At 47.5% G+C, this 21,960-nt stretch overlaps 2 protein-coding genes across 3 annotated transcripts in view; one reads left to right on the top strand and one right to left on the bottom strand.

Moving 5' to 3' along the window:
* Positions 1-15,494, bottom strand: part of CLHC1 (clathrin heavy chain linker domain containing 1) — a 68,919-nt gene extending 53,425 nt beyond the window's left edge. Inside the window, exons 1-3 of one of the 2 annotated variants that reach the window (XM_069768860.1) lie at positions 15,453-15,494; positions 599-812; positions 325-512 (exon numbers count right to left, since the gene is read on the bottom strand). In XM_069768860.1, the coding sequence (XP_069624961.1) occupies positions 325-512; positions 599-778 (368 nt within the window). In that variant the 5' untranslated portion in view covers positions 779-812; positions 15,453-15,494. Of the gene's footprint in view, positions 1-324; positions 513-598; positions 813-13,441; positions 13,471-15,452 lie in introns of those variants that run through there. The other variant, XM_069768859.1, reaches the window with a different exon arrangement.
* A 315-nt stretch (positions 15,495-15,809) lies between these two features.
* On the top strand, positions 15,810-21,721 carry RPS27A (ribosomal protein S27a). Its single transcript, XM_069768858.1, has 6 exons — positions 15,810-15,940; positions 16,056-16,120; positions 18,015-18,069; positions 20,766-20,851; positions 21,037-21,168; positions 21,537-21,721. The coding sequence occupies exons 2-6, from the start codon at positions 16,073-16,075 to the stop codon at positions 21,684-21,686; spliced, it is 471 nt and encodes a 156-aa protein (XP_069624959.1). The 5' UTR covers positions 15,810-15,940; positions 16,056-16,072; the 3' UTR covers positions 21,687-21,721.
* The last annotated feature ends 239 nt before the right edge of the window (positions 21,722-21,960 follow it).

Genomic DNA, 21,960 nt, shown 5'->3' with positions numbered 1-21,960 from the left:
GATAAGTTTTACAAAAGAGTGTATTGGTTGATTGAAACATAAGATTGATAAATAGCGTGGTCGCCACCATCTTGCATTGTATGGATTTGCAGACTATCTCCAGTTTACATGGGACTTCAGGAACCTCTATTTGCACAGTGTGTGCATGATATAACAATAAGAGGGCGGTGAGAAGCTCTGCTGACATTGTGTGCACAGCCGCTTCCCAGGTCTCGCACTCATCTGAAAGGTATTGGACACTTGCCCACATCAGCAGTGCCCATCACCACTCGATGAAGAAGTGAGAGGTGCAGGATAACCCCTTAATCATTATACCAGTATCACCTGTCTGCCACCTCGGCTGCCCGTTTCCTGTAATACATGAGTGTTGTGGGCTCCGAGGCTAGTCTCTTCAACTTTGCATGGACATGAATTGCATTAGTTTCTCCCTGTTTGGCGGCATCAATAAATTCATCGTACTCTTGTTTGATCACAGTCAGAAGACGTTTATAATCGGTGCAATGTTCAATGACCTGAAAACAGAAAACACATATGAAAAGCAATAGTTACATAGAGCAGAGCATAAAGCAATGTACCGATATACCGTAATGTGGGTCACCTTATCAAAAGCTTGTCCATAGATGATATACCGCTGCTCAGCATCAAGCTGACCCGCAGCCGACAGCTTCTCCGCCTCCGACTTTATATTCTCCTCAATGATGGTAAGAAATCTCTTATCACTGGTACTAGTGATGGGTGGGAGCACAGGGGTCCCAGATAATCCATGGACAGATTTCATAGTTCCTGTAGATGCATGTGGTGCTATTTCACACCTGTAGAAATGTGGTGCCAGAAAAAGAAACAAAGTGAAAGGAACAGTTAAAAGTTCCCCTCTACTGTTATACTGATGTCCTGTCCCCACGATGATAGGTCTTCACTATAAGAATGGTGGAGATGTGACACCGAGCACCTCCCCACCGATCATCTGGTGTCACCTCCATCAGTGCCGCTCCGTCACACTGTGTAGTGGCTGCTGCCAGGTACTGCAGATCAGCCATTAGTCTTCTCAATCCGCATCTGAAAACCGCCATGAAACAGTGTAACGGAGCATTGCTGTTCAGCAAAATACACTGTTTGTATCCAGTCACTGATGGAGGTGCTAACAGCCAATCGGTGAGGAGGTGCCGGGTGTCAGACCTCCACTGGTCTTATATAGTCATCAATACAAGAAAAAGGTGGACAACCTTTAACCTATAAATAAATACTAAAAGTAAATGGGAGATAACCATGCCCACAGGGTTTGTCAGCTTGAAAGATTTTCTTGTATAAATTCCACAGAAAACAGAGACGATAATTTGCACCTGTATTTTTCCCATTTTTCTTGCAGTGGGGGGAGGCTCCTGCTGCAATCTTTTGTCTCTCTTACAGATACCCAATTGTAGGGGGAGGCTCCTGCTTCAATCTGATCACTGCATTACCTGTACATTGACACTATATACAGAGCTCCTTTTTATGTTACCAATGATCCTTGTATTACCTGTACACTCACACTATAGTATACTATATACAGAGCTCCTCTGTATAATGTCACTGGTGATCACTGTGTTACCTGTACACTGACACTATATACAGAGCTCCTGTGTATAATGCCACTAGTGATCACTGTATTACCTGTACACTGACACTATATACAGAGGTCTGGTGATTTATTGTCACTGGTGGTCACTGTATTACCTGTACACTGAAATTAAACACTGTATACTATGTACAGAGTTCCTGTGTATAATGGTAGTTAAGGTAATATTAGTTTTTTTTTTTTGTTTTTTGCTTTAATTAATGATCAGTATTGTAGAATTCAGTCACTATGTGATGGTAATATGTGATCTGGTCATGGTGTGACAGTATTTGTCCCTTGTATAGGTGCTTCTCACAAAATTAGAATATCATCAAAAAATTAATTTATTTCAGTTCTTCAATACAAAAAGTGAAACTAATATATTATATAGAGTCATTACAAACAGAGTGATCTATTTCAAGTGTTTATTTCTGTTAATGTTGATGATTATCGCTTACAGCCAAAGAAAACCCAAAAGTCATTTTCTCAGTAAATTAGAATAATTAATAAAAAAAAAATCTGCAAAGGCTTCCTGAGAGTTTAAAAAGGTTCCATAGTCTGTTTCAGTAGGCTCCACAATCATGGGGAAGACTGCTGACTTGACAGATGTCCAGAAGGCGGTCATGACACACTCCACAAGGAGAGTAAATTTTGCATTTCATTTGGAAATCAAGGTCCCAGAGTCTGGAGGAAGAGTGGAGAGGCCACAATCCAAGCTGCTTGAGGTCTAGTGTGAAGTTTCCACAATCAATAATGGTTTGGGGAGCCATGTCATCTGCTGGTGTAGGTCCACTGTGCTTTATCAAGACCAAAGTCAGAGCAGCCGTCTACCAGGAAATTTTAGAGCACTTCATGCTTCCCTCTGCCGACAAGCTTTTTGGAGATGGAAACTTCATTCTCCAGCAGGACTTGGCACCTGTCCACACTGCCAAAAGTACCAATACCTGGTTTAAAAATAACAGAATCACTGTGCTTGATTGGCAACAAACTCACCTGACCGGAAAACCCATATGGGCTATTAAATCGCCATTTATAATTTTCTAATGGAGTGTTGTCTTTATTTTTTTCATTATATTGAGGATCGGTCTATGCCTGGAAGACTTTCACTGGCATTTCACTAATTGCTTGCTAGTGCTGCAGAATATATTGGCGCTATAGAACTAAAAATTAGTATCATATTATTACCTATACAGCATCCATAAAGCTCTCTGAGATCCTATTTGTTGTCCAGTGAATTTTAGATTCCATTGCTACATATGAATTTTGATACTTTTTTATACATTTTTTTTTTTTTAAATGGGGTAAGAAATAAAAAAACAGCAATTCCATCACAGTTTTTTAGTTTTTGTTTTTTTTGCTGACCTTCACTGTGCGGAATTAATCATGTGTTAGCCACTCAATGGGTCACTGCGATGATGATGGACATTTACCTTCCCCTGTGTCACTGATTTTGCGCAAAGAAAACACCTTGGGGTACAGGGGATTTTTTTATAGCTTTTTTTTCTCCGAGAGGTGAAACAAGTGTTGTGAATTCTGTGGCTGAGTTCACTTCTGTGGTCACAAGTGGTATTGCAGTCTCTGGGCTTCCTCCCTCAGGTGTTTTGGTGAGCTCGTTGGCTGCCTTGCTATTTAGCTCCACCTGAGTCTGTCTTCCTTGCTCCTTGTCAATGTTCCAGTGTTGGATCTGAGCTACTGCATCTTTCCTTGGGCCTGCTGCTCTGCTAGATAAGTGCTTCTAGTTTGTTTTCTGTTTTTTCTGTCCAGCTTGCTATTAACTTTTGCTGGAAGCTATGAGAAGCAAAGGGGTGCACCGCCGTGCTGTTAGTTCGGCACGGTGGGTCTTTTTGCCCCTTTGCGTGGTTTTCGTTTTAGGGTTTTTTTAGACTGCATAGTTCTCTTTGCTATCCTCGCTCTGTCTAGAATATCGGGCCTCACTTTGCTGAATCTATTTCATTCCTACGTTTGTCTTTTCATCTTGCTAACAGTCATTATATGTGGGGGGCTGCCTATTCCTTTGGGGTATTTCTCTGAGGTAAGTCAGGCTTGTATTTCTATCTTCAGGCTAGTCAGCTCCTCAGGCAGTGCCGAGTTGCATAGGTAGTTGATAGGCGCAATCCACTGCTGCTTATAGTTGTGTGAGGATAGATCAGGTACTGCAGTCTACAGAGATTCCACGTCTCAGAGCTCGTCCTATTGTTTTTGGTTATTGCCAGATCTCTGTATGTGCGCTGATTACTGCACGCTGTGTTGCCTGATTGCCAGCCATAACAGTACAAGGAGCCCTTCAATGATTTCCAATAGAGGGAAAAAAGAAATCCTGACATCATTTTTTTTTCTTAGCTCTGTCTTCAGTCTTTTTTTTCCCCTAGACATTAGAGTGCTTCAGGACACAGCTGTGGACATGGATATTCAGGCTCTGTGCTCCTCAATGGATAATCTCGTTGTAAATGTACAAAAGATTCAAGATACTATTGATCAGAAATCGATGCTAGAACCAAGAATTCCGATTCCTGATTTGTTTTTTGGTGACAGAACTAAGTTCCTGAGCTTCAGAAATAATTGTAAGCTATTTTTGGCCTTGAAACCTCATTCTTCTGGTAATCCTATTCAACAGGTTTTGATTATTATTTCTTTTTTGCGCGGCGACCCACAGGACTGGGCGTTTTCTCTTGCACCAGGAGATTCTGCATTGAGTAATGTTGATGCATTTTTCCAGGCGCTGGGATTGCTTTACGATGAGCCTAATTCAGTGGATCAAGCTGAGAAAAATCTGCTGGCTTTATGCCAGGGTCAGGATGATGTAGAAGTATATTGTCAGAAATTTAGGAAATGGTCAGTACTCACTCTGTGGAATGAATCTGCACTAGCGGCTTTGTTCAGAAAGGGTCTCTCTGAAGCTCTTAAGGATGTAATGGTGGGATTTCCTATGCCTGCTGGTTTGAATGAGTCTATGTCCTTGGCCATTCAGATCGGTCGTCGCTTGCGCGAGCGTAAATCTGTGCACCATCTGGCGGTATTGTCTGAGAGTAAGCCTGAGCCTATGCAGTGCGACAGGACTATGACTAAAGTAGAACGGCACGAACACAGACGTCTGAACAGACTGTGTTTCTATTGTGGTGATTCTACTCATGCTATTTCTAATTGTCCTAAACGCACTAGGCGGTTCGATAGCTCTGCCGTTATTGGTACTGTACAGTCCAAATTCCTTTTGTCCATTACCTTAATGTGCTCTTTGTCATCATATTCTGTCATGGCGTTTGTGGATTCAGGCGCTGCCCTGAATCTGATGGATTTGGATTATGCTAAACGTTGTGGATTTTTCTTGGAGCCTTTGCGGTGTCCTATTCCGTTGAGAGGAATTGATGCTACACCTTTGGCCAAGAATAAGCCTCAGTACTGGGCCCAGCTGACCATGTGCATGGCTCCTGCACATCAGGAAGTTATTCGCTTTTTGGTACTGCATAATTTGCATGATGTGGTCGTGTTGGGGTTGCCATGGCTACAAACCCATAATCCAGTATTGGATTGGAACTCTATGTCGGTAACCAGCTGGGGTTGTCAGGGAGTACATGGTGATGTTCCATTTTTGTCTATTTCGTCATCCATTCCTTCTGACATCCCAGAGTTCTTGTCGGACTTTCAGGATGTATTTGAAGAGTCCAAGTCTGATGCCCTACCTCCGCATAGGAATTGTGATTGTGCTATCGATTTGATTCCTGGTAGTAAATTCCCTAAGGGTCGTTTATTTAATTTGTCCGTACCTGAACACACCGCTATGCGCAGTTATGTGAAGGAGTCCCTGGAGAAGGGACATATTCGCCCATCGTCGTCACCATTGGGAGCAGGGTTCTTTTTTGTAGCCAAGAAGGATGGTTCGCTAAGACCGTGTATTGATTACCGCCTTCTTAATAAGATCACTGTTAAGTTTCAGTATCCCTTGCCATTGATTTCTGACTTGTTTGCTCGGATTAAGGGGGCTAGTTGGTTTACTAAGATTGATCTTCGTGGTGCGTATAATCTGGTGAGAATCAGGCAGGGAGATGAATGGAAAACGGCATTTAATACGCCCGAGGGTCATTTTGAGTATCTGGTGATGCCGTTCGGACTTGCCAATGCTCCATCTGTTTATCAGTCTTTTATGCATGACATTTTCCGTGAGTATCTGGATAAATTCTTGATTGTTTACTTGGATGACATTTTGATCTTCTCAGATGATTGGGAGTCTCATGTGAAGCAAGTCAGAATGGTTTTCCAGGTACTGCGTGCTAATTCCTTGTTCGTGAAGGGATCAAAGTGTCTCTTCGGTGTGCAGAAAGTTTCATTTTTGGGGTTCATCTTTTCCCCTTCTACTATCGAGATGGATCCGGTTAAGGTTCAGGCCATCCAGGATTGGACTCAGCCGACATCTCTGAAAAGTCTGCAGAAATTCCTGGGCTTTGCTAATTTTTATCGTCGCTTCATCTGTAATTTTTCTAGCATTGCCAGACCATTGACCGATTTGACCAAGAAGGGTGCTGATTTGGTTAATTGGTCTTCTGCTGCCGTGGAAGCTTTTCAGGAGTTGAAGCGTCGTTTTTGCTGTGCCCCTGTGTTGTGTCAACCTGATGTTTCTCTTCCGTTCCAGGTCGAGGTTGATGCTTCTGAGATTGGTGCAGGGGCGGTTTTGTCACAGAGAGGTTCTGGTTGCTCAGTGTTCAAACCATGTGCTTTCTTTTCCAGGAAATTTTCTGCTGCTGAGCGTAATTATGATGTGGGCAACCGAGAGTTGCTGGCCATGAAGTGGGCATTCGAGGAGTGGCGTCATTGGCTTGAGGGTGCTAAGCATCGCGTGGTGGTTTTGACTGATCATAAGAACCTTACTTATCTTGAGTCTGACAAGCGCTTGAATCCTAGACAGGCCCGTTGGTCGTTATTTTTTGCTCGTTTTGATTTTGTGATTTCATACCTTCCGGGCTCTAAAAATGTGAAGGCGGATGCTCTGTCTAGGAGTTTTGTGCCCGACTCTCCGGGGTTATCTGAGCCGGCGAGTATCCTCAAGGAAGGAGTCATTGTGTCTGCCATCTCCCCTGATTTGCGGAGAGTGTTGCAGAAATTTCAGGCTAATAAACCTGATCGTTGTCCGGCCGAGAAACTGTTCGTCCCTGATAGGTGGACTAGTAAAGTTATCTCTGAACTTCATTGTTCGGTGCTGGCCGGTCATCCAGGAATCTTTGGTACCAGGGAGTTGGTTGCTAGATCCTTCTGGTGGCCATCTCTGTCACGGGATGTGCGTGCTTTTGTGCAGTCCTGTGGAATTTGTGCTAGGGCTAAGCCCTGCTGTTCACGTGCCAGTGGGTTGCTTTTGCCCTTGCCGGTCCCGAAGAGGCCTTGGACACATATTTCGATGGATTTCATTTCTGACCTTCCCGTTTCTCAAAAAATGTCGGTCATTTGGGTGGTCTGTGATCGCTTTTCTAAAATGGTCCATCTGGTGCCCTTGGTTAAATTGCCTTCCTCCTCTGATTTGGTGCCTTTGTTCTTCCAGCATGTGGTTCGTTTACATGGCATTCCTGAGAATATTGTTTCTGACAGAGGTTCCCAGTTTGTCTCGAGGTTCTGGCGAGCCTTTTGTGGTAGGATGGGCATTGACCTATCTTTTTCCTCGGCCTTCCATCCTCAGACTAATGGCCAGACCGAACGAACCAATCAGACCTTGGAAACATATCTGAGATGTTTTGTTTCCGCTGACCAGGATGATTGGGTGTCATTTTTGCCGTTGGCTGAGTTCGCCCTTAATAATCGGGCCAGCTCGGCTACCTTGGTCTCTCCATTTTTCTGCAATTCTGGGTTCCATCCTCGTTTCTCTTCAGGACAGGTTGAGTCTTCGGACTGTCCTGGTGTGGATTATGTGGTGGACAGGTTGCAGCAGATCTGGACTCAGGTAGTGGACAATTTGACCTTGTCCCAGGAGAAGGCTCAGCTTTTCGCTAATCGCAGACGCCGTGTGGGACCCCGACTTCGTGTTGGGGATCTGGTTTGGTTATCTTCTCGTCATATACCTATGAAGGTTTCCTCTCCTAAATTTAAACCTCGTTTTATTGGTCCGTATAGGATTTCTGAGATTCTCAATCCGGTGTCTTTTCGTCTGACCCTCCCAGACTCCTTTTCCATACATAATGTATTCCATAGGTCGTTGTTGAGGAGATACGTGGAGCCTCCTGCCCCTGTTTTGGTGGAGGGGGAATTGGAGTATATTGTGGAGAAGATTTTGGATTCTCGTGTCTCTAGACGGAAACTCCAGTATCTGGTCAAATGGAAGGGTTATGCTCAGGAAGATAATTCCTGGGTTTTTGCCTCTGATGTCCATGCCCCAGATCTTGTTCGTGCCTTTCATGTGGCTCATCCTGGTCGGCCTGGGGGTTCTGGTGAGGGTTCGGTGACCCCTCCTCAAGGGGGGGGTACTGTTGTGAATTCTGTGGCTGAGTTCACTTCTGTGGTCACAAGTGGTATTGCAGTCTCTGGGCTTCCTCCCTCAGGTGTTTTGGTGAGCTCGTTGGCTGCCTTGCTATTTAGCTCCACCTGAGTCTGTCTTCCTTGCTCCTTGTCAATGTTCCAGTGTTGGATCTGAGCTACTGCATCTTTCCTTGGGCCTGCTGCTCTGCTAGATAAGTGCTTCTAGTTTGTTTTCTGTTTTTTCTGTCCAGCTTGCTATTAACTTTTGCTGGAAGCTCTGAGAAGCAAAGGGGTGCACCGCCGTGCTGTTAGTTCGGCACGGTGGGTCTTTTTGCCCCTTTGCGTGGTTTTCGTTTTAGGGTTTTTTTAGACTGCATAGTTCTCTTTGCTATCCTCGCTCTGTCTAGAATATCGGGCCTCACTTTGCTGAATCTATTTCATTCCTACGTTTGTCTTTTCATCTTGCTAACAGTCATTATATGTGGGGGGCTGCCTATTCCTTTGGGGTATTTCTCTGAGGTAAGTCAGGCTTGTATTTCTATCTTCAGGCTAGTCAGCTCCTCAGGCAGTGCCGAGTTGCATAGGTAGTTGATAGGCGCAATCCACTGCTGCTTATAGTTGTGTGAGGATAGATCAGGTACTGCAGTCTACAGAGATTCCACGTCTCAGAGCTCGTCCTATTGTTTTTGGTTATTGCCAGATCTCTGTATGTGCGCTGATTACTGCACGCTGTGTTGCCTGATTGCCAGCCATAACAAACAAGTAATAACACCAAAATTAGCATTATTCCGTACTGCCCGCTTCCCAGCTTTGGTCTATTCTACTTTTCCTCTGTTTGTTCCACTCCTGGTTTTGGCTTACAGATACTGATGTAAAATACTGACCAAATACTGATAGTGTGACGGCAGCCAAACACATTGGGAGGGGACCTGATTTACAGCAGAAATCTGCTTTACTGCTTCTCTTGCAATGGCTGATAACAGAGAGCAATACTCACTTTTGTACAGAAAACCTACAGGTCCTTCTCAAAAAATTAGCATATAGTGTTAAATTTCATTATTGACCATAATGTAATGATTACAATTAAACTTTCATATATTATAGATTCATTATCCACCAACTGAAATTTGTCAGGTCTTTTATTGTTTTAATACTGATGATTTTGGCATACAACTCCTGATAACCCAAAAAACCTGTCTCAATAAATTAGCATATTTCACCCATCCAATCAAATAAAAGTGTTTTTTAATAACAAACAAAAAAACAATCAAATAATAATGTTCAGTTATGCACTCAATACTTGGTCGGGAATCCTTTGGCAGAAATGACTGCTTCAATGCGGCGTGGCATGGAGGCAATCAGCCTGTGACACTGCTGAGATGTTATGGAGGCCCAGGATGCTTCAATAGCGGCCTTAAGCTCATCCAGAGTGTTGGGTCTTGCGTCTCTCAACTTTCTTTTCACAATATCCCACAGATTCTCTATGGGGTTCAGGTCAGGAGAGTTGGCAGGCCAATTGAGCACAGTAATACCATGGTCAGTAAACCATTTACCAGTGGTTTTGGCACTGTGAGCAGGTGCCAGGTCGTGCTGAAAAATGAAATCTTCATCTCCATAAAGCATTTCAGCCGATGGAAGCATGAAGTGCTCCAAAATCTCCTGATAGCTAGCTGCATTGACCCTGCCCTTGATGAAACACAGTGGACCAACACCAGCAGCTGACATGGCACCCCACACCATCACTGACTGTGGGTACTTGACACTGGACTTCAGGCATTTCCTTCTCCCCAGTCTTCCTCCAGACTCTGGCACCTTGATTTCCAAATGACATGCAAAATTTGCTTTCATCAGAAAAAAGTACTTGGGACCACTTAGCAACAGTCCAGTGCTGCTTCTCTGTAGCTCAAAAGTGGCTTTACCTGGGGAATGCGGCACCTGTAGCCCATTTCCTGCACACGCCTGTGCACGGTGGCTCTGGATGTTTCCACACCAGACTCAGTCCACTGCTTCCTCAGGTTCCCCAAGGTCTGGAATCGGTCCTTCTCCACAATCTTCCTCAGGGTCCGGTCTCCTCTTCTCGTTGTACAGCGTTTTCTGCCACATTGTTTCCTTCCAACAGACTTACCATTGAGGCAGAGGCGTAGCTAGAGCTTTTGCCGCCCGGGGCTGATCCCGAGTTTGGCGCCCCCCCCATCCCCCCCCCCCAGCTCAATACACACAAAGGTTACCAAAAATGGTTTTCCTGTTTTGTAGAACTTAAACTGGGCCTAATGGTGTCACCCCCACATGCCACACCTGTGACTTAATACCACCACACCATGACCAGGCCACATAGTGACCGAATAATACTACATACAAGGGACAAATACCACCGCACCATTTCCAGACCACATATTACCACCACATAGTGACTGAATACTACAATACTGATCAGTAATAAAAAAAAAACCCACAATACTATCACCATAAGTGCCAGTATTCACAGGAGATCTGTACTTAGTATGCAGTGTCTGTGTAGAGGTAATACAGAGATCACTGGTGACATTATACACAGGACCTCTATATAGTATACAGTGTATAGTGTCAGTGTATAGGTAACACTGACTCACCAGTGACGTCTCTAGGTGAAGTCCTTCATCTTTCATCCAGCACAGACCGCCATCATTCCTTCCAGCCAGGACTCGTTTCTGCAGGAAATAACACAGTTATCTCGAGCTCCGCTTGCAGAACACATTACTTAATTTTTCACAACTTCTACATTACACCACATGAAGAAAAAAAGGCGATATAGTGTCACTCTGCACAGTAACAGGACCGCCCCCCCATTTAAAACAGTATACTCAAAAAATAAAATAAATACATCACTGCAGTAATAATATCCCTTAATTATCCCCTATGGTAATAATATTCCCCACCCTGGCCCCGTTTATCTCATTCCTGGCTCCAGCCATATGTTGTCGTATCCTGCCCTCATGAGTATCCATTCTACCCCATATGATCTCCCCATCCTGCCCCACCAGCCTCCATCGTATCCGTCCTGCCCCATGATCCAATCCTGCCCCGTGTCTCCAATCATGCCCCGTATCTACATTCTGCCCATGCCTCAAGTCCTGCCCCCAGTGTGTCCAGCATATTACCCCCATGTTGTCCAGCAATCTGCCCCAGTGTGTCCAGCATATTACCCCCATGTTGTCCAGCAATCTGCCCCAGTGTGTCCAGCATATTACCCCCAGTGTGTCCAGCAATCTGCCCCAGTATGTCCAGCATATTACCCCCAGTGTGTCCAGCAATCTGCCCTCAGTGTGTCCAGCAATCTGCCCCAGTGTCCAGCCTTTCCCCAGTGTGTCCAGCAGTCTGCCCCAGTGTGTCCAGCATATTACCCCCAGTGTCCAGCATTGCCCCAGTGTGTCCAGTATATTACCCCCAGTGTGTCCAGCAATCTGCCCCAGTGTCCAGCATTGCCCCAGTGTGTCCAGAAGTCTGCCCCAGGGTCTCCAGCATTGCCTCAATGTGTCCAGAAATCTGCCCCAGGGTCTCCAGTATTGCCCCAGTGTGTCCAGCAATCTGCCCCAGGGTCTCCAGTATTGCCCCAGTGTGTCCAGCAATCTGCCCCAGGGTCTCCAGTATTGCCCCAGTGTGTCCAGCAATCTGCCCCATGGTCTCCTGTATTGCCCCAGTGTGTCCAGCATTCTGCCCCATGGTCTCCAGTATTGCCCCGGTGTGTCCAGCAATCTGCCCCATGGTCTCCAGTATTGCCCCAGTATGTCCAGAAATCTGCCCCAGGGTCTCCAGTATTGCCCCAGTGTGTCCAGCAATCTGCCCCAGGGTCTCCAGTATTGCCCCAGTGTGTCCAGCAATCTGCCCCATGGTCTCCTGTATTGCCCCAGTGTGTCCAGCATTCTGCCCCATGGTCTCCAGTATTGCCCCGGTGTGTCCAGCAATCTGCCCCATGGTCTCCAGTATTGCCCCAGTATGTCCAGCATTCTGCCCCATGGTCTCCAGTATTGCCTCAGTGTGTCCAGCATTCTGCCCCATGGTCTCCAGTATTGGCCCAGTGTGTCCAGCATTCTGCCCCATGGTCTCCAGTATTGCCCCAGTGTGTCCAGCATTCTGCCCCATGGTCTCCAGTATTGCCCCAGTGTGACCAGCAATCTGCCCCATGGTCTCCTGTATTGCCCCAGTGTGTCCAGCAATCTGCCCCATGGTCTCCTGTATTGCCCCAGTGTGTCCAGCAATCTGCCCCATAGTCTCCTGTATTGCCCCAGTGTGTCCAGCAATCTGCCCCATAGTCTCCTGTATTGCCCCAGTGTGTCCAGCAATCTGCCCCATGGTCTCCTGTATTGCCCCAGTGTGTCCAGCAATCTGCCCCATAGTCTCCTGTATTGCCCCAGTGTGTCCAGCAATCTGCCCCATGGTCTCCTGTATTGCCCCAGTGTGTCCAGCATTCTGCCCCATGGTCTCCAGTACTGCCCCAGTGTGTCCAGCAATCTGCCCCATGGTCTCCAGTATTGCCCCAGCCCCAGACAGTCAGACATAAAGAAAAAAAAAAAAAAAAAAGTAAAATCCTCACCTCTCCCGTTCCCAGCGCAGGTCCGGTGCAGTCAGCGTCTCTCCGGCTCTGCGACGCTCAGGACAGAGAGGCGCGCACAGTAGTGACGTCATCGCGCCCTCTGCTCTGAGACGTCGCAGAGTCAGAGGACGCTGCAGCTGCCGGCGCCGCAGGAACCAGGAGAGGTGAGTATAGAGCGGGGGGCGGGGGCGGGGGCGGGACCCGGGGGTGGGGGGAGCTGGCCCTGGTCGTGGCGGCGGACGGCACCGCCCGAAGATTTAAAGGGGCGTCTTTTTTTTTTTTTTTTCAATCTTCTTCTCCTGCAGCGCCGGCCGCCCCCAGCATTGTGCCGCCCGGGGCGGACCGCCCCCCCCGCACCCCCCTTCCTACGCCACTGCATTGAGGTGCCTTGATATAGCACTCTGGGAACAGCCTATTTGTTGAGAAATTTCTTTCTGGGTCTTACCCTCTTGCTTGAGGGTGTCAATGATGGCTTTCTTGACATCTGTCAGGTGGCTAGTCTAAGGGTACCGTCACACTATAACATTTCGATCGCTACGACGGTACGATTCGTGACGTTCCAGCGATATCGTTACGATATCGCTGTGTCTGACACGCAGCAGCGATCAGGGATCCTGCTGAGAATCGTACGTCGTAGCAGATCGTTTAGAACTTTCTTTCATCGCTGGATCTCCCGCTGTCATCGCTAGATCGGTGTGTGTGACACCAATCTAGCGATCCAGCGATGCGTTCGCTTGTAACCAGGGTAAACATCGGGTAACTAAGCGCAGGACCGCGCTTAGTTACCCGATGTTTACCCTGGTTACAAACGTTAAACTAAAAAAAAACAAACAGCACATACTTACATTCTGGTGTCCGTCAGGTCCCTTGCAGTCTGCTTCCAGCACTGTGACTGCCGGCCGTAAAGTGAAAGCAGAGCACAGCGGCTGTGCTTTCACTTTCACTTTACGGCCGGCAGTCACTGAGTGCGGGAAGCAGACGGCAAGGGACCTGACGGACACCAGAATGTAAGTATGTGCTGTTTGTTTTTTTTTAGTTTAACGCTTGTAACCAGGGTAAACATCGGGTAACTAAGCGCGGTCCTGCGCTTAGTTACCCGATGTTTACCCTGGTTACCCAGGGACCTCGGCATCTTGGTCGCTGGAGAGCGGTCTGTGTGACAGCTCCCCAGCGACCACACTACGATTTACCTACGATCACGGCCAGGTCATATCGCTGGTCGTGATCGTAGGTAAATCGTATAGTGTGACGGTACCCTTACCCATGATGGGGGTTTTGAGTAATGAACCAGGCAGGGAGTTTATAAAAGCCTCAGGTATCTTTTGCATGTGTTTAGAGTTAATTAGTTGATTCAGAAGATTAGGGTAATAGGTCGTTTAGAGAACCTTTTCTTGATATGCTAATTTATTGAGACAGGTTTTTTGGGTTATCAGGAGTTGTATGCCAAAATCATCAGTATTAAAACAATAAAAGACCTGACAAATTTCAGTTGGTTTATAATGAATCTATAATATATGAAAGTTTAATTATAATCATTACATTATGGTAAATAATGAAATTTAACACTATATGCTAATTTTTTGAGAAGGACCTGTATTAGAGCCCCCTCAGCCCTGCTGCTGTTACCTCACCAAGCTGTGCACGCTCTCTGCTATGCACGCTCCCCGATGTGCACGCTCTCTGCTAAGTACACTCCCGTGGTGCACGCTCTCTGCTATGCACGCTCCCCGCTGTGCACGCTCTGTTATGCACGCTCCCCGTTGTGCACGCTCTGTTATGCACGCTCCCCGTTGTGCACGCTCTGATATGCACGCTCCCCGCTGTGCACGCTCCCGGCTGTGCACGCTCTCTGCTATGCACGCTCCCCGCTGTGCACGCTCTCTGCTAAGTACGCTCCCGTGGTGCACGCTCTCTGCTATGCACGCTCCCCGCTGTGCACGCTCTGTTATGCACGCTCCCCGTTGTGCACGCTCTGATATGCACGCTCCCCGCTGTGCACGCTCCCGGCTGTGCACGCTCTCTGCTATGCACGCTCTCTGCTATGCACGCTCCCCGATGTGCACGCTCTCTGCTAAGTACGCTCCTGTGGTGCATGCTCTCTGTTATGCACGCTCCCCGCTGTGCACGCTCTGTTATGCACGCTCCCCGTTGTGCACGCTCTCTGATATGCACGCTCCCCGCTGTGCACGCTCCCGGCTGTGCACGCTCTCTGCTATGCACGCTCCCCGCTGTGCACGCTCTCTGCTATGCACGCTCCCGGCTGTGCACGCTCTCTGATATGCACGCTCCCCGCTGTGCACGCTCCCCGCTGTGCACGCTCTCTGCTGTGCACGCTCCCCACTGTGCACGCTCTCTGCTATGCACGCTCCCGGCTGTGCACGCTCTCTGCTATGCACGCTCCCCGCTGTGCACGCTCCCCGCTGTGCACGCTCTCTGCTGTGCACGCTCCCCACTGTGCACGCTCTCTGCTATGCACGCTCCCGGCTGTGCACGCTCTCTGCTATGCACGCTCCCCGCTGTGCACGCTCCCGGCTGTGCACGCTCTCTGCTATGCACGCTCCCCGCTGTGCACGCTCTCTGCTAAGTACGCTCCCGTGGTGCATGCTCTCTGTTATGCACGCTCCCCGCTGTGCACGCTCTGTTATGCACGCTCCCCGTTGTGCACGCTCTCTGATATGCACGCTCCCCGCTGTGCACGCTCCCGGCTGTGCACGCTCTCTGCTATGCACGCTCCCCGTTGTGCACGCTCTCTGCTAAGTACGCTCCCCGATGTGCACGCTCTCTGCTAAGTACGCTCCCGTGGTGCATGCTCTCTGCTATGCACGCTCCCCGCTGTGCACGCTCTCGGCCACTCACCTCAAGCAGGACCGGGGTCTGTGTACTGACTCTCGTTACTAAGGGCAGTTGTCATGGGCGTGGTCAATGGAAATTAGAAAACGTCAGTGTAAAAACAAATTCACTCCTACCTCTTGTCATTTCCATTACTGATTTAAATATTTTAATATCTGTTCAAAAGTTTTATGAGCGAATTTAGTAAATAAAAAATAAAGCGTAAAATTCACAAGGACTTCAAGTCCCACAATGCATTGCGCGTGGAAGGCCCCCAGAGAGGAGTAACCAGTATTATGCACCATTTCACTACATTGATACCGTGCAGCGGTCGCTGAGGGGCGCAGTTCGCGCTCACCTTCCTCTTCGGCTCCTTTTGTACTAGGAAGATTCTAGCAGGCATTGTGGAGGACAGCCCTCCTCCGCCCCGCCCACCGCTGCCCTGCTCGGCTGCTAGGAAAACCCCGTGTTCGCCGGAAGGAGGCCCTCTCTCCAGGATCCGCCATTAGCAGGAGGTGAGTGTGGCGGCTCGGCTCCGGGTGTGGGGGGACTATCGCCGTGTGGCGGGGGCTCGGGCCCCGGGAATCCGCGCTATTCTGGACTGTAATAACCGTGTGATATTGTCTACAGGTGGATCCGACGCCAACATGCAGATCTTCGTGAAGACTCTCACGGGGAAGACCATCACCCTCGAGGTGTGTGCGGGGCGGCCCCGGGGCAGGGTGGATGGATGCTGGGAGTAGTAGTGCGGCCATATACACGTGCTCCCGGTGTCTTCCTGCCATATACACGTGCTCCCCGTGTGTGCAGGCTGTACCGGCGGCACATGTGCGGAGCCATCACGGCCCGCAGCTCGGTGTGTGCAGGAGGACGGCTGCCGGCCGCTTATTATGGGATGGCCATGGTGGCCGTCGCGTGACTATGGCTGAGCTGATTTCTGGAGATCGAACCTTCCAGACTGAGAAGGGAAGAGTTAATGAGCCCCTCTAATATTCCTGTAAATACTATTGCCCCCTCTGCCTCCCTATTTTAGTGGTTGTCCTTAGGACAGGTCATTAGTGCCCGGTCGGGATCTAACACTGCCCCCGCCAATCGGCTGGTGTTGGTGGCTGCTGGAGATCCGTCTTCTGGTGGAGGCCACTGCCTGTACTGTGCATCTACCTCCTATTCACATCAGTAGGACGCGGATGTGTAGTAGCCTGCGGCAGGCAGCTCTGCAGGTGAGTATTTGTGTCCGCCATCGACAGATGATTGGCCAAGGTGTTGGACCCCTACAGATCAGACATTGCTGACCAAACCCTAGGATAATGATAAATGGTAAAGTAGTGGGCAGCCTCTTTAATTTGAGAGGGTTCTACAATATGACAGTCCCCATGTGTGACCTGCGCTCCATTCATTCGCTGTGGGGTTGCTGAGTTCAGTATTTGTCCTGACACCCATAAAGAATGAATGGAGTGGTGGTCGGGTGTCCGACTTGCTGCTCCATTTTGGTACCGGGGATAAGTTTCCTGTTTGGCCCATTGGCGCAGGTCCCAGGGGTGGGACACCAATTCTCCCTTATCTCTTGGGTAGGTTATAACGTTTTTTCTAACTTGACAACACCTTTGCACCATCGGGCGTAATAGTACACTGATGTTGGTCTCCCTCCGTTTGATCTGGGCTCCGGGGCTGAGCCCATATCTTTTCCAGCACATGTCAGCTGTTTCGAACAGCCGACATGTCTCTTAACAGCCACGGGTGGATCATAATTCCTGTTAACTAGTTAAATGCCACTGTCAAACGCTGACAGTGGCATTTAAGATGCGCTTCCGGAATTCCTGGCCATCGTCGCCTATGTCACATGACTGCGGGTGGCCGATGGGTTGGCATGGCAACCAGAGGTCTCTATCAGACCTCTATGGTTGTGACTGCCGGATTGCTATGAGGGCCACCCGGTGGTCGGCGCTCATAGCAAGTGAGCAATGCTGCTACATACAGGCAATCTGATAATCGCCTGTATGTAGCAGAGCCGATCGGGTTATGGCAGCTTCTAGTCTCCCATGAAGACTAGTTAAAGCAAGCCAAAAAAAAGTGTTTAAAAATATATAAAAGTTCAAATCGCCCCCCTTTCGCCCCATTCAAAATCAAACCTACATGTATTTTGGTATCGCAGTGTTCAGAATCACCCAATCAAAATAAAAAAAGGCTAACCCGATTGCTAAATGGCGTAACAAGAAAGTCAAACCACCAGAATTACGTTTTTGGTGGCCCCAACATTACATGAAAATGCAGTAAAGGGTGTTCAAAAGATCATATCTGCACCAAAATGGTATCATTAAAAACGTCAGCTTGGCGCGCAAAAAAAATAAGCCCTCACCCAACCCAAGATCACGAAAAATTATGCAATTTCACCGCACTTTGAATTTTTTCCAGTACACAATATGTTAAAACCAATGGCGTTGTTCAAAAGTACAACTTGTCCTGAAAAAAAACAATGAGTTACATGGCCATATGGATGGAAAAATAAGTCGCGTGAGACTGACATCCATGCTAATTCTTTGCGATTTGGCTTTTTTTATCTAGTTTTTAACGTCTCGCTCTCTTGTCCAGGTCGAACCCTCTGATACTATTGAAAATGTCAAGGCTAAGATTCAGGATAAGGAAGGTGAGTTCTGCTGACTTATTCCTGTAACAACCAGGAACGTTCTAAGGCTGGGTTCACATTGCGTTAGTGGGTGCCTGCTGCCGGAATCCGTTACATAGCGGCACTAACGCTATGTAACGGATCCGTTAGTGCACCTATTGACCGCAATTTATGTAGCGCATCGCTAACGCATGCCATGCCGTTATTTTGTGACGGACCTCGATCGCTGTCTGCAGCGTTTTGGGTCCGTTCGCGCTATCGCAGATAGAGCATCTGCGCGATCGCATAACGTGATCCCTTTTTGGCAATTGCGTTAACGCAGTCCGTTAGTGCAGTCCGTTTAGTGCATACGCTAACGCACTGTGAACCTAGCCTTAATGTTTTGTCTGGGGATTAAAAAGTGTCACAAAATGGTCTGGAGATAGTGAAGCCATTCTGGACTGTCCCCACTGGTCTCTGCTTCCTGCTGCAGCGATGGTGTCCTGGTGGTGACCCAGAGGTGGAGACTTGTGGAGATTAGTCTAACTGTGTATGTGGGGTGGGAGGAGGAGTCCATTCCAGACAACCCAGCGAGTCTTTTGCTTGTTGAGTGATCGGTAGAATCACGGACCGATAATCAGAATGACTTACTATAAATGATCTGATTATTGGCTCCTGGGAAAGAGCTTTTTCTCTGCACTCTCATTGGAGCTCAAGATGAAGAATGCTCAGCTGGTCATTTTGTTAAAGGGAACCTGTCACCCCCAAAATCGATGGTGAGGTAAGCTCACCGTCATCAGGGGCTTATCTACGGCATTCTGTAATGCTGTAAATAAGCCGCCGATGTTACCTGAAAGAGGAGAAAAAGATGTTAGATTATACTCACCCAGGGGTTGTCCTGCTCCGATGGGTGTCTCAGGTCCGGAACAGCGCCTCCCATCTTCATTCCATGACGTCCTCTTCTTGTCTTCACGCCGCGGCTCCGGCGCAGGCGTACTTTGCCCTGTTGAGGGCAGAGCAAAGTACTGCAGTGCGTAGGCGCCGGAAAGGTCAGAGAGGCCCGGCGCCTGTGCACTGCAGTACTTTGTCTGCCCTGTTGAGGGCAGAGCAAAGTACGCCTGCGCCGGAGCCGCGGCGTGAAGGCCAGAAGAGGACGTCATGGAATGAAGATAGGAGGCGCCGGAGCGGACCTGAGACACCCATTTGACTGGACCGCAGCGGGACCGCCCCTGGGTGAGTATAATCTAACCTCTTTTTCTAATCTTTCAGGATGCATTGGGGGCTTATCTACACCATTACAGAATGCTGTAGATAAGCCCCTGGTGACGGTGAGCTTACCTCACCATCGATTTTGGGGGTGACAGGTTCCCTTTAAGCATTGATGATCTGCGACATCTGGAAGGAAATATATTTCTCCTTATGGCGCATCCACTTGAGTCATGAGCTGTTTACATTTATTAAAAACAGCCCTTTTGGATATTGCACCATGCCTTATTTTATGGATTTGCACTCCCAAGTTTTGGGGAAGAAAATATATATATTTTTTTAATTAAAACGACGGCTTCTTTACCGCTGCTACGTTGCCTAACCTGGGGGTGGCGGTGGAGCGGGGTCCCAGATAGCAGGGCCGCTGCGGTAAGCTGGCGGAGGCAGGAGGGGATGCTCGGTGGTGCTGGGCTCCGCCGCTATTTTGTGAAAGCCCGGAGTCCCTGCACTTCTCAATGCGATGGACTCAAGGAAAATGGCCACTGAAGGCGGAGCATGCACAGATTAAGATCTCAGTCTGTGCTTGCATTGCGTCTGGCGGCTATTTTCCCAGAGCCCACCACATGGCTTTTACAAAATGTCTGCAGAGGGCATTTTATAATCTGAAAAACTCAGTAAATGGCAAAAAAAAGCCCCTCTTGTGATTAAATCTGTATTTGCTGAATGTTCCTGGTGGTTTTGCCATTGAGATTCTCTGGGGGGGAATGCATGAACCTAAATGTCATTTTATATTTGCAAATTAAAAATTGTGTTCAGTGCTAGTTATGGCCTAACACGTAGTCTGTGTATCTTTGGAGAGGTTTTCAAGGTATTATGGGGGTTTATTCTTGCCCCTCTCGCTCTCTCATATCAGGAGGCTAACGGGGCGAGTGATATTGTATCTACTGAAACCTTTTTTTTTTCTTTTTTTGTTAATCACTTATTTTTTATTAAAGCATATGACACTCCATTAACAGTCTGATACAAATTTCAGACCAGTACATTGGATACATGACCTAATAATACATTTTCATTTTACTAAACACCCTTACTGGTTTCTTAGTATAAGTTGTGGGGTCCCACAACGCTCGGCTACAGTTCTTGATGTGAGATCTCTCTCCAGGCTCTTGCTGTATGGTTGCATCATTAAAGCGGATTCTGTCACTGCTTCTTAGTAAAGGATTCGGCAACACTGGATCAGTACACAGAGCTTTGTATGCCGGGATTCAACAACCCAGAAGTTAGGCCCTTTATGGGGTCATTAGGAACCTTCTGACCAATTTTGCTATAGAGTATTTAGAAAAATCACCAGTCTTGGTCTGACCAGTGACTTCTTCCATAGTTGCAGCCCCAGACGGGTTCGTTTTATGATATTAAAGAGATCCTTATGAAATTATTTACTTTCAAGTAGCATTTTTTTTTTTTTTTAAATCTTATGTGCATTATCTCTGCAATGTGCTGTCCATGGAGACTTATGTCTTTTGCTTCTCTAGGTATCCCTCCTGATCAGCAGAGGTTAATCTTTGCCGGCAAGCAGCTTGAAGATGGCCGCACTCTCTCAGATTACAATATCCAGAAGGTAGGTCTACACTTGTCTGTTTATGGTGTGGCCTCAGATATTTATTTGTCGTTACCACCACGTGACGGGACACAATTCCCTGCAGATGGGTTGGGGTTCCCATCCTGAGACAATCTCTCCCCCCACCCCATGGATCACTCAATGGTTGTCATCTACAGTTTTGTTTTTTTCTTTTACCCCTGTAGGAGTCCACTCTCCACTTGGTGCTGAGGCTCCGTGGTGGTGCGAAGAAGAGGAAGAAGAAGTCTTACACCACACCCAAGAAGAACAAGCATAAGAGAAAGAAGGTCAAGCTTGCTGTGCTGAAGTACTACAAGGTAAGACTTGGTTTGTTCTTTCTGTGCCTCAGCGTTACGAGGAAAGGGACACAGAATTGTTACATATCGATACTAATTAGTGATGAGCGATTGTGGTGGGATAAGGTGTTATCTGAGCATGCTCGGGAGCTATGAGTGTCTTTGGCGTGCTCGAATAATATGTTCGACTCCCTGTGCCTGCGCGTGTTGTGGCTATCAAACAACTGAAACATGGAGCCGCAGGGACTCAAACATATTATTCAAGCACACTAAAGACGCTTGGATAGGACATGAGCATGCTCGGATAACACCTTATTTGAGCACGTTCACTCATCACTAATATTAATGTACCACCCACCTGACCTATAATGTAAACCTTTCTTTTGTAGGTTGATGAAAATGGAAAAATCCACCGCCTGAGGCGTGAATGCCCATCTGATGAGTGTGGCGCTGGAGTCTTCATGGCCAGTCACTTTGACAGGCATTACTGTGGCAAGTGCTGTCTGACCTACTGCTTCAACAAGCCCGAGGACAAATAAATGAACATGTGTTAATAAAGTCCACCCATCCGTCACCCGTGTGCTGCTTTATTATGGCTCCAGCTACTCCTGGACATGACTTGTTCTAAATTGCAATACAGCTGGGAAAAGAAAAAAAGGGTTTTATTTTCCAGTTTTTTACCACAATGAAAATATTAACAATAGTAACAATGTCCACTGAGGCCTCTATATTTTGTAGTTGCATAGAAAATAAAATAAGCTAAAATATCATATCCATGTGTTAAGGCACCACTCCAGTAGGGTTTTTTTCCCA

Source organism: Ranitomeya imitator, chromosome 5 (genome assembly GCF_032444005.1).
Source record: "Ranitomeya imitator isolate aRanImi1 chromosome 5, aRanImi1.pri, whole genome shotgun sequence".
Lineage (NCBI taxonomy): Eukaryota > Metazoa > Chordata > Amphibia > Anura > Dendrobatidae > Ranitomeya > Ranitomeya imitator.
Note: the sequence above shows the minus strand (reverse complement) of the source record. Positions and strands in the feature narration are given on the sequence as shown.